This window comes from Neophocaena asiaeorientalis, unplaced genomic scaffold (genome assembly GCF_003031525.2).
Source record: "Neophocaena asiaeorientalis asiaeorientalis breed wild unplaced genomic scaffold, Neophocaena_asiaeorientalis_V1.1 scaffold104, whole genome shotgun sequence".
NCBI lineage: Eukaryota > Metazoa > Chordata > Mammalia > Artiodactyla > Phocoenidae > Neophocaena > Neophocaena asiaeorientalis.
Window position 1 is genome coordinate 2,560,970 of NW_020175679.1, and position 12,127 is coordinate 2,573,096.

Below are 12,127 nucleotides of genomic sequence, written 5' to 3' on the forward strand. Positions count from 1 at the left end.
CCACGACCGCATTCGCAGCCAACGTCACCTTGGGCATCCTCAGGGCCACCAGTCTCGGGCTGGGCAGGTACAGGTAAAACCCATCGTGGCTGCAAGTGGCACATTCAGTGTTGGGGCTGAGCGGGTCCACAGGAACAAGTGAATTTACATGCACTGGGGTGAGTGGGAGGCGTGGTCCCACTTGGGCTGCTCCGTGTGCCTCAGAATTGCTCCGACGAGCCTCCCAGCCTCTCCAGCTTCACAAGAATGGGTTATTCTTCAGCGTGGGGCAGGGGCTGTCAGGGACATTCCCCACTCGTAGACACCTGTGTGCCCAGCCCTGCCCCAGATTTCAGGTCCTGGGTCACCGCAGCATCCCTGGGCTCTTCTCCACCACAGCTGCTGGGCCCAGCCATGCCCATGCTGGGTCCTACCTGCTGACCACCCAGAGGCTGGGTCTCGTCAAGAAAATTCCACAGACACAAACAGCAGAAGCTACTCTACTCTTTAGAGTTAAAATCAAATCATTTCAAAATTTTGCCCTGTGCCTACTCTCTTTCCAAGAGCTTCTTGCAATAGCAAAGTCCATGTGGCTGAAACAGGGTTCCAGCATAACACAGCTAAGGAGATACACGGAGGTGAGCGAAGAAGGCAGCGCCCAAGAGCACAGGGAGGTAGAAGCCACCACGTCCCTCCTTGCTCCTGCCCACCTGGTGGCGTCTCTCCTCTCCTGAAGGCCCAGTAGGAAGGTTACCGCCTTCCTCAGCAGGCGGATCCTGAGAGGACTCCCACTCCATTGTGGGGGGAAAGACATGGGCCATACCTGGGGGAGGGGGTGGCACAGGGACGTACCTGCGGAGACAGCAGCATGGCGTTGGACCTGAGGGCAAAGCCCACTCACGGTGTGATTCAAACCCCCACTGACCACTTGGGTGGTTCTAGTGTGAGGAGCATTTGGCCACATCAAGCAGTAGCCACTCTCTTGAGAAAATGTTTTCTTTTCAGACACTTATGTCCTTTTTAAAATTCTGAATTGCATTAAAATGTCATTTGAGTAATCAAAAACCTTCCAACAAACAAAAGTCCAGGACCAGATGGCATCACTGGTGAATTCTACCAAACATTCAAAGAATAATTAATACCAATCCTTCTCAAACTCCCAAAAGAGAGAAGAGGGAGTTTTCCAAACTCATTTTACGAGGTCTGCATTACCCTGATACCAAAACCAGATAAAGATGCCAAAAGAAAAGACAATTACAGGCCAATATCCCTGATGAACACATGCAAAAATCCTCAACAAGATATTAGCAAACAAATTCAACAATACATTAAAAGCATCATATACCATGAGCAAGTGAGATTTATCCCAGGGATGCAAGGATGGCTCAATACCACAAATCAGTCAATGTGATATACCACATTAACAAATTGAAGAATTTGAAAATCGTATGATCGCTTCAATGAATGCAGAAAAGTCATTTGGCAAAATTCAACACCCATTTATAATAAAAACTCACGACAAAGTGGGTATAGAGGGAACGTACCTCAACATAGTAAAGGGCATATATGACAAGCCCCGAGCTAACATCACACTCAACAGTGAAAAGTGGAAAGCATCTCCTCTTAAGATCAGGAATAAGACAAGGATGCCCACTCTCACACTTTTATTCAACAGCATTGGAATTCCTAGCCACAGCAATCAGAAAAGAAAAAGAAATAAAAGGAATCCAAATTGGAAAGGAAGAAGTAAAACTGTCACTATTTGCAGATGACAATACTATATACAGAACACTCTAAGGACTCCATCAAAACACTGTTAGAACTAATAAATTTAGTAAAGTTGCAGGATACAAAAGGAATACACAAAAATCTGTTGCATTTCTATACACTAATAATGAAATATCAGAAAGAGAAATTAAGAAAACAATCCCATTTACAACTGCATCAAAAATTCTGAATAAATTTAACCAAGGAGATGAAAGACCTGTATGTTGAAAAGTACAAGACATTCATGAAACAAACTGAAGAAGACACAAATAAGTGGAAAGTCATTCCATGCTCATGGTTTGTTAGAATTAATACTGAAAATGTCCATCCTACCCAAAGCAATATACAGAGTCAATGCAATCCCTATCAAAATTCTAATGGCATATTTCACAAAAATAGAACAAAAAAATCCTAAAATTTGTATGGAACCATAAAAGACCCTGAATGGCCAAAGCAATCTTGAGAAAGAAGAACAAAGCTGGAGGGCTTCCCTGGTGGCGCAGTAGTTGGGAGTCCGCCTGCCGATGCAGGGGACGCGGGTTCGTGCCCCGGTCCGGGAAGATCCCACATGCCGCGGAGCGGCTGGGCCCGTGCGCCATGGCCGCTGAGCCTGTGCGTCCGGAGCCTGTGCTCCACAATGCGAGAGGCCACGGCAGTGAGAGGCCCGCGGACCGCAAAAACAAAAACAAAACAAAAACAAAACAAAAAAGAACAAAGCTGGAGGCATCACATTCCCTGATTTCAAACTATATTACAAAGCAGTAGTCATTAAAACATTATGGTACTGGCATAAAAACAGACACATAGATCAGTGGAACAGAATAGAGAACCCAGAAATAAATCCATGCATAGATGGTCAATTAATTTACAGCAAAGGAGCCAAGAATATACCATGGGGAAAGGACCCTCTCGTCTATAAATGGTACTAGAAAAACTGGACAGCCACGTGCAAAAGGATGAAACCGGGCCACTATCTTATAACACACATAAAAAGTTAACTCAAAAATGGGGCTTCCCTGGTGGCGCAGTGGTTGAGAGTCCGCCTGCCGATGCAGGGGACACAAGTTCGTGCCCCAGTCCAGGAAGATCCCACATGCCGTGGAGCGGCTGGGCCCGTGAGCCATGGCCGCTGAACCTGCGCGTCTGGAGCCTGTGCTCTGCAACAGGAGAGGCCACAACAGTGAGAGTGCCGTGTACCGCAAAAAAAAAAAAAAAATTAAAATGGATTAAAGACTTGAACGTTAAGACCTAGAAGAAAACATAGGTGGTAAACTCCCTGACATCAGTCTTGGCAATGGGTTTTTAAAAATCTGACACCAAAAGCAAAAGCAACAAAAGCAAAAATAAACAAGTGGGACTACATCAAACTGAAAAGATTCTGCATGGCAAACAAAGTCATAAAACAAAAAAAAGGCAAACTACAGAATGAGAGAAAATACTTGCAAATCATATATCTGATAAGGGGCTAGTATCCAAAATATATAAAGAACTCATACAACTCAACTGCAAAAAAATAAAAAATTCAATTAGGAAGTGCGCAGAATCTCTGAAGAGACATGAAAAGATGCTCAACATCATTAATCGTCAGAGAAAAGCAAATCAAATCCACAAAGAGATATCACTTCACACCTGTCAGAATGGCTATTATCAAAAAGACAAGAGATAAGTGGTGTTGGCAAGGAAGTGAAGAAAAGGGAAACTTTGTACACTGTTGGTGGGAATGTAAACTGGTGCAGCCACTGTGGAAATCAGTATGGAGGTTCCTCAAAAATCAAAATTAGAACTACCATAGGGTTCAGCAATTCTACTTCTGGGTGTTTATCTGAAGAAAATGAAAACACTAATTCAAAAAGATATCTGCCCTCCCATGTTTATTGCAGCATTATTTACAATAGCCAAGATATGGGCAACCTAAGTGCCCATCAGTAGATGAATGGATAAAGAAGATGTGGTATATGTATACAATGGAATACTATTCAGCCATAAAAAGAATGAAAGTCTGCCATTTGTGACAACATGGATGGACCTGGAGAGCATTATGCTAAGTGAAATAAGTATTTTGTAAATAAATGAAATTATTAAAAAAAAAATACAAGTGGGCAACAAGCATATGAAGACATGCCCAGGGACTTCCCTGGTGATGCAGTGGTTAAGAATCCGCCTGCCAATGCAGGGGACACAGGTTCGAGCCCTGGTCCTGGAAGATCCCACATGCCACGGAGCCACTAAGCCTGTGCACCGCAACTACTGAGCCTGTGCTCTATAGCCTGTGCGCCACAACTACTGAGCCCACGTCCTGCAACTACTGAAGCCCGCGCGCCTAGAGCCCGTGCTCCGCAAGAAGCCACCGCGATGAGAAGCCCGCACACCGCAATGAACAGTAGCCCCCACTCGCCGCAACTAGTGAAAGCCCGCGCGCAGCGACGAAGACCCAACGCAGCCAAATAAATTTATTTAAAAAAAAAATAAAAAGAAAAAGACATGCCCAGTTTCATGAACATCTGGGAAACACAATGCAAGACATTTTTTTCGTCCATTAGATTGAAAAAGAAAGAAAACCACATCTGAATAAGCCACACTTTATTCGTATTTAATTACCCTAATACTCAGCACTGCACAAATCAGATCTCAGCAGAAACCAAGTCCAGACGTTGGCATTAACCACTCCTCAAGCACCAGGACTCAGCGGGGGAGCCTTCCCGCCCTCCCCGCAGCAGGAGCCCCCGCCCGCCGGGCCTAGAGTCGGTGGAGGTGGGAGTGGGGGCGGCGGCGGGCGGGGCACCGTGGTCGTGCCCTCAGAGCCAGAGGCCGCGGGAGCCCGGGGCTCAGCCTGGCACCGGCAGAGCGCACGCCTGCCGCCCAGTGGCCCGAGGGCAGAGGCAGAGCCGTCAACTACCAAAGCCCATGTCCTCGCTGGACGGGAGTTTGTAAACATCCAGACAGGGCAGCGCCGCACACCCGCGACGGGAGGGCGCCGGGCCGGCTCCCTGCACCCCTGGACCCAGCCCCTGCGGCAAGCGATGCGGCTTGCCCTCGGTTTTACTCTCTCCTCAGCTGCTCGCTTTCATCGCTGGGCCCCGGGGAGGTGTCCTCTCACTTCCTCCCCCGCTCACGCCGGCCGGTCGTCCAGCCGCCCCGCCCCCGCCCCGCCCCCTGCGGCCCGCACTTCACGGGGCTGCCGGGGCGCCGTGATCAGGACGGCAGCCCGCCGCGGGCTGCTTCTCTGGCGCCACCGCCGTGCTGGGCGCTGGGCGCCGTCACAGCTCCTGGGAGGCAGGGCCGTCGCTCCTGGAGCGCCTGAGGGATGCGCGTGCAGCTGCCACTAGGAGATGCGTCGGTGGTGGCGGGGGCGGAGGCTCCGCCCCAGCGCCGCCGCCGGGACCCGCCTCGTACAGTCCAGGGCCTACTCCATTTGCTTCAGCGCTCTGGAGAAGTTTTCCAGGGCAGTTTTGAAGGCTTGCAGCAAGAGCGTTCCGAGTTCATTGCTCGTTTCTTGAATGTCCGGGTCGAAGCTTCCGAAGAGGGGCGTGGAGAGCCGGATGTCGTCGCGGCCGGCCCGCAGCAGCAGCGCGCGCAGGTCCTCTGCGATCGCGCTGTATTTCTGCTGGTCGAATTTGGACATGGCCAGCTCGTCCTGTGGGTAGGCGCTGCCCTCGGGATAGCAGTCTCTGGGCACCGGGAACTCCACGCTCTGCAGCCGGGGGAGCCCACAGAGCGCCACGAAGAGGCGCCGGAGCGCGCGGGCCGACATTGGGTTCCCCAGGAAGCGGAGCTCCTGCAGCCGGCGGCAGGGGCCCAGGGCTAGGCTCAGCGCGCCCACGTGCCGGTCCGCGAGGCCGCACTCCTCCAGGGTCAGGGCCCTCAGCGTCGGGGCGGCCTGGCCCAGCAGCCGGAAGAAGGTCGAGGGGAACAGGTCCACCAGGCAGTGCCCGCTGAGGTCCAGCACCTCCAGGTGGGCGGCGTGGGTGCAGTTCGCCAAGAAGGCCATGTCCACGTGGTTCAGGGCGCAGTTGCCCAGGTCCAGCACTCTCAGCGGAGTCCGGAGGGGGCTGCGGGCAGGGCAGGAAACAGCGCGGTGAGAGCAGGACCGGCAGGCGCTCTGGGGGCCACACACACCCTCCCTTGATTGCATTCAGCCTGAGAGCTGAAATGGGTTTTACCTTTTTAAGTAGTCGAACAAGTCAAAAGAAGAAGAATATTTTGTGATACGTGAGAATTATATGAAATTCAGGTTTCAGTGCGGGTAAGTAAAGCGTAATCAGAACAGCCGCGACCTTCATTTACTTCCCGTTTGTGGCTGCCCTGGGGCAACGGCAGAGCTGGGTCAGTGTGAGACCCCGTGAAGACTTAACTTCACCCAAAGACAGGCCTGGCCTTTGTCCTCAGCAATTAAAGTGATCAATCTGTTTTGTCCACAAGGCGTTGTGAGTTCACAAGCTTGCTGAGGGGGCAGTGAGTTGCCTGTGGATTGGCAGGAAATGAAACACTGGCTTGGCTCTGCAAGAAGAGCCTGAGCCCACAGGATCAGGGCTGGGAGGGCCCTTGGAGCGTCCAGTCCACCCTCAGCACTGCCTGGGACCTCAGAGACCCTCCGTGCTCTCCTGTAGGTGTGTAGGCGGCGGAAACGCACAGTCGGTGGCTCCCTGCCCAGAAGTTCTCAGAGTCGGGAACAGACCCATAGTGGCCCTCCGGGATCCTGGGCCTGGGTCTGGGGTCACCTGGCTGCGCACTGAGTGCCGGGGGCGGGGGGGTCCGCTCTCTATTCGCCTGCTGAGGCTGCCGCTCCCACCACCTCCTGCACGTGTACTCTGGGCGCTGAGTGTCGCGGGCCCACCCGCCGCCTGCACAGTCAACCCCGCAGCGGGCTCTGTGCCTCCTTGCCCGGCTCTGAGGAGGCTGTGGCTCGGGCCCTGAGCTGTGGGGCGTGTTTCCAGCTCCATCTCTCACACCCACATCCATCCATGAGGGACCCTCTCCCCACCTGCACTGCTCGCAACCCCTCGGGGGGCCTCCTGTGTGGACAAGGGTCGGAGGACAGGCCTGACTGTGAACCGCGTCTGGGAGCTTGGATTTGGAGAGGGTCCCTCACTCAGCTGATAAGGGGTCCCTGGCCTGAGCTGTCTGCACCAGCGACGTGGTCCCTGCTGACACCTGCCTCCTCTGGGGTCTGGAATCTCGGCACATGCCAGGCTGAGGCGCCCACCCAACCAGCCCCCAGGAAAACCCCTGGCCTGGGTCTCTCATGCACTCCCCAGTGGACGGCACCTCCCACGTGCCATCACAGTCCGTGCTGGCTCCAATGCGACAGGACCCTGGACTCGTGCCCCGTCTCCCCGAACCCCTCCCCGCAAGCCCTTTCCCTTGGCAGATTCTGCCCGTACGTCTGCTGTAATAAATCTTAGCAGTGAGTCCTCCCAGGGAGTCACCAAACCTGGGTGGTCTCGGCGTGTCTGCTCTGTCTGCCACTCTCCCTGCCCCTCCATCTGGGTCTGCTGTGTGGGCCAGGGAAGCCAGACTGAGCCCTGTAATATGAAGCTGATCACCCACTGCCCTGCTCAGAGGCCTGGCTCTTCCGTCCTTCTCCTCCTCTGCCTGCTCCCTTCTTCACCTGCCCAGGACCACAGCCCCCGTCCGCCCCAGCCCCGCCCCGCCCCACCCCTGCCTATGGCCCTGCCACACCCCCAGCTCCTGCCCTTCACCTGCGGGGTTCCTGCCTAGCACACACTCTCTGGGCCCTCCGCTGGCTCACTGTGCCTGGTCTCCGCTCAAAGGTCACCTGGGGACCTAGCCTTCCCTGACCACTCACCCATCTCCCTCCCACTTAGCCCTGACACACTCCATGCCTGGACCTCCTGGGGCCTTGGACAGGCTCTCAGCAACCAGCTGACTGAAGACCGAGCATGTAGAACAGGTCAGAGTGTGACAGGCGATGTCAGGGCCGAGCTAACAAGATAGCCCTGCAGGCTTGTGACGTGTCATCTGGCTTGTGGAACACGTTTCCTCAGAGCACAGGCACCTCTGGCTGAGGGCCCAGGCCAGCCAAACACAGCACTGTCCTGAGGGTCCCAGGGAGCCGCCACATGGCAGAGTCGTATTTGTGTGTGGGCTCGAGGACCACCCCTTCCCGAATTGGGCGACTGGGTTCCAGACGGGGAGGAGCAGGGATGGGGGACGGCGACGGGATCCCAGGTGCCCCCCAGGAGAGGAGAGGCAGTGTGGGCCCTGGCCAGCTGCAGCCAGCTACTTCTGGGTTTCCTTTGTGTAGAAGAGAGATTCCTGTAAGCCACGGACTCCCTAAGCCAGAAGAGACATCCTTACACCCACTCAATGAGAAATGAGAAGAAATGAGAAATTTGATTCTCATCAAATTTCTCTTCTCAAGAAATGAGAAGTTTGATTTTCCATAAATTTTCATGAGTATATTCACAGCTGGTGGCCGCCAAGGTGGCCCAACGGCCCTTGGGTATTGGGACCCTCGGTGGTGCCTCCCGTGGCCCAGTGACGGGCCCTCAGCACGCAGTGTGCCGAAGCATCCACCCAGTGCTCTCCAGGGAAGGTCACGGGAGGCGGGCCTCCCTCCGGAGGGCCTCTGGCCCTCTGATCCGCAGCCTGTTGGGGGGCCCACGGGCCGAGCAGCTGAGGCCGCCTGCCGACAGCCATGAGAATGAGTGTGCAAGTGGGTGGCTCCGCTTTCCCGCCCCGACGAGCCTTCAGGGGAGACCACAGCTGCCCCCACCCGGCTCCTGTCTTGCCCTCGTAAGCCCCAGTGCTGGGGTAATCTGTTACAATGACAGGTAATTAATACAATGTAATGGAGTTACTAATATGTTGTTTGCTTGCTAATGAAGACGCTTCTCTTTTTCTTACGAACTGGAGGCGGTCTCCTTTGGGTTCTGGTGCTCCCAGGTTGCACCCGACACCAGCCCCAGCTGGGCCACCTTCCCCTCCGTCTGTCCCCTCCGGCTGCTCTGGGCTGGGCAAAACCCGAGGGGACGGGGTCTCGTGGCCTTGTAAACGTGGCCAGGTCTGTTTTACGGTCCCCTAGTGCGTCCTCAGCCCGGGCCCCGAGTCGCCCTGACCTGGGCTGAGGGGCTGTGAACAGATGCCCTCCCCCCGCCGCCCTCCTTCTGCTCACCCTAGACTCACCCGAGCAGTTTCTGGAGCTTCCCGGTCAGCGTGGAGAAGGCCACGCTCAACTCGGTGAGCTGCGTCATCCGGCTGAGCTCCCGGGCGATGGAGGTGAGCAGGGCGTCCTCGCCGTCAGGGGCGGGGGTGCTGGTAGGCGGCGCGTCGAAGGCCTTGGCGGGCAGGGTGAGCGACACCAGCCGGGGGAAGCCCAGCTGGGCCAGCAGCTGCTGCACGTGGCCGGCGTGCAGACGCACGTTGTGCACCACCTCCAGCCGGCGCAGCTCGCGCGGCCCCGCCAGACGCAGCACGTGCACCAGCTGCCCGGGGCCCAGGCTGTCGGCCCGGAAGGAGAGGCAGCGCACGCGCAGTGGGGCGGGACCCTCCGGCCCCAGGGCCCGCACCACCAAGTCGAAGTTACCCCCGGTGACGAAGATATCGGCGAGGACCTCTACGGGGCGCCGGGCCGCACGGGGCTCCACCTGCAGCTCGCAGCAGGTCCTGGCCAGCAGCTTGGTGCGGCCCCACCTGCCCAGCGCCCTCCCACAGGGACAGCCCTGCACCTGCACGTCTCGGATGCCCGTGAGGTCGGCCACCCGCAGACGCCGCCGGCCCCCGCCCCAGAGCGTGTGGTCCGCGAGGCCGCGCACGCAGGCCTCCAGGCAGGCCCTGCAGGCCCGGTCCCGCAGGTCCCCGGGGTGGTCTGCGCTGGGGCCCAGCAGAGCACCCAGCCGGAACTCCTCCAGCGGCCAGCGCTCCAGCAGAACGCGGATCACCTCCGCCTGCTCCAGCAAGTAGCTGGCTTTGAAGAGCAGCGGGTAGAGGTTGTGGGCCACGCCGTCCAGGCTCTGCTGGGCCACCTGGGGGTGGGACGCCAAGGCCTCAGCAGAAATGAAGCGTAGTGACTGCATCATGCCCACCTGCAGCGGCTGGAGCCGGGACAGCGCTCTCCCCTGTGCTTCTCCCAAAGACGCGTCCTCTTCTCGCCTATTTTTAGTTGCAGCTGCTGTGAGCAGCTTGCCTTGGACTGTGGTGAGCCGGCCCTCTGGTCATCTGACGGCTATTTTCGTCCTGGGTGCCTGTTTGGCTTTGGCTTGTGGAGGCGTCTGGTGGTGGCCGATTTGTCCTGCTGGCGCTCAGCTGAGGAAAGCAGAGCTGCCTGAGTGCTGGCTAGGGGGAGGGGGCTGGGCCCCTGGAATTACCACCGTGTCCACTGCAGGGGTGGCCTGTCCTGGGGGTACCTCACCCACTCCATGGCGTGGGTCTGCCCCAACCCTGGGCCATCCCACAGTCCGGGGAACTAACAAACCTTTTCTTGGACCCCTGGGAGCCGAGTCCCTCCCTTTGCCCCACGTCCAGAGTTAGGGACACGGCAGTGAGCATGGGGTGGCACCTCTGATAACTGTTTCCTGACTTTAAGAGAAGATAAATAAAGGCCCCATGAGGCGCCGGCACACTGGTTGGCACCCCCCTTCCTTTATCATCACTGAGGACTGCGGCCGAGGCTTCCTTCGCCACCGTCCATGGGAGGGAGCTTGGCGCCCTCCAGCTGCAGGCCTCCCTGGGCTGAAGCCCCAGGACCCACGCAGTGGGCGGGGCTGCAGGTGATGTGCTGGGGGGCCCCCAGGAGCCGGAAGCTCGCTCGCACAGCCTGGTGTCTGGTTCCTCGCTCTGGAGGGTGGCAGAGCATGTGCCCCTTGGAACTACCAACCACCTTTCTTCCTGAACGGAGATGGAATTCCGGACAAGCCACCCTCCCTGAACCGGGAGGGGAGACATTCTCATCACCGGAGAGGGCGTCAGGATAGTCCACTGTCAAAGTTACTGTCCTGTGTGTTGTAGTTACTTTTCCACAGTCAATCACCTCCTCGCTCAACTTAGTCCAGAAACACTTAGGCCACCGGGGTCTTCGTTTTCTTATGACGGCTCCCATGTCATCAAAAACTTATATTCAGTAAATCTGCGTGCTTTTCTCTCATGAGTCTGTTCTTTGTTACAGAGCCCCAGAAGAGAACCCAAGATGGACAGAGAAAAATTCTTCCTCCCTCCAGCTCCAGCTCTGACGGGTGTTCGATCATCTCTGAATGACTTGACCTCCCCCCGCACCCCCATATCACCATCATTGGGGGCAGGGCTGGAGCACTTAGCCTGACAGGCTACCTGGACAAGCGCTGGTCTGGGAGGGACCTCAGTGGGACAGAGAGAGAGACCGAGACAGTATGATAGGGAAAGACAGAGAGACAGAGACCCACAAAGACAGAGATCAAGAGAGGGAGGAGGGGAGAGGCAGACAGAGGCACTAGGAGGGAGAAAGAGTCAGGGGCCAGGGGACATGCTGGGTTGTGTGTAGGGCTGTGGATATGGACGTGGGTGCAGGTGCCGCTCATGGGGTCCCACACGGGCCGGACCCCCCAACCCTACACTCAGGTGGGACCCCCCGTCATACACAGTCCTGCTTGCTGTTCCCTCAGAGCCTCAGCAGTGCCTCCCCTAGGGAGGGGGCGGCATCGTGCTCCGGGGGCCCCAGCGTCGCCAGGTGGGCCAGGTGTGAGCGGAGACGGCGGGGACCTCCCCCTGCCCTCACCCGCAATGGGAGGCAAGGACGTGCACCAGGCAGACCCCAGAGGGCGCTCTGCTGCCCACGCCCTGCCCCCTCAAAGTCGCAGGGGCTGCGCTCCCTCGGGGAGGCTTGTTGGTGATGTCCCTGACACAACAGAACCCCGTAGAAGCACCACCATGTGGTAGAAAAAAATGTCCCATTTATTTATGTTCCTAAAGTCTGGAACAGTCAGCCCTGAAAAGGGCAACAAGGAAGAGAGTTTACAGCAGCCGGCAGATCACAAAGGCGAGGGCCGTGCCCCAGCCACCTGCTCCTGTTCTGGGTGGATGGCAGCTGATGTCGCCGCTGCCCCAGGACGGGGTCTGGGGGGAGCACCTGTGGCAGGAAGTGCGCTGAGTTCTGCATCTACCCAGGCTCTCCACGCTTGGGTGAGGGGGGCCCTCTCAGGGCCCCATCCACACGACAGGACCTCCCAGCACAGGCTGGATCAGAGATTCCGGCCCAGCTGCTGTGCCCCCAACTCCACCTGGGGTCCACTTGGGATGCAGGGACCCTTGTCCCAGACTCACAGGTGGAGCGCAACTCGAGTGCCGCTGGCCACACACAGCTTGTTGAAAAGAGAACGAAACCGAGATTCCAGCTAAACTCAGGAAAGCTCCCCCTGCGTCCGGGATGCACCCCGTGGGGGCTGCACCT

General features: G+C 56.7%; 1 protein-coding gene across 1 annotated transcript; it reads right to left on the reverse strand.

Moving 5' to 3' along the window:
- Window positions 1–5,149: 5,149 nt before the first annotated feature.
- On the reverse strand, window positions 5,150–9,785 carry LRRC14B (leucine rich repeat containing 14B). Its single transcript, XM_024731952.1, has 2 exons — window positions 8,893–9,785; window positions 5,150–5,795 (listed from the first exon to the last, which is right to left on the reverse strand). The coding sequence occupies exons 1-2, from the start codon at window positions 9,783–9,785 to the stop codon at window positions 5,150–5,152; spliced, it is 1,539 nt and encodes a 512-aa protein (XP_024587720.1).
- Window positions 9,786–12,127: the final 2,342 nt, after the last annotated feature.

Coding starts and splice junctions, on each gene's coding strand:
- LRRC14B (XM_024731952.1), bottom strand. CDS start 9,785: ATGATGCAGTCACTACGCTTCATTTCTGCTGAGGCCTTGGCGTCCCAC. Junction 5,796..8,892: donor AAGCTCCAGAAACTGCTCGG/GTGAGTCTAGGG, acceptor CCCTGCCCGCAG/CCCCCTCCGGACTCCGCTGA.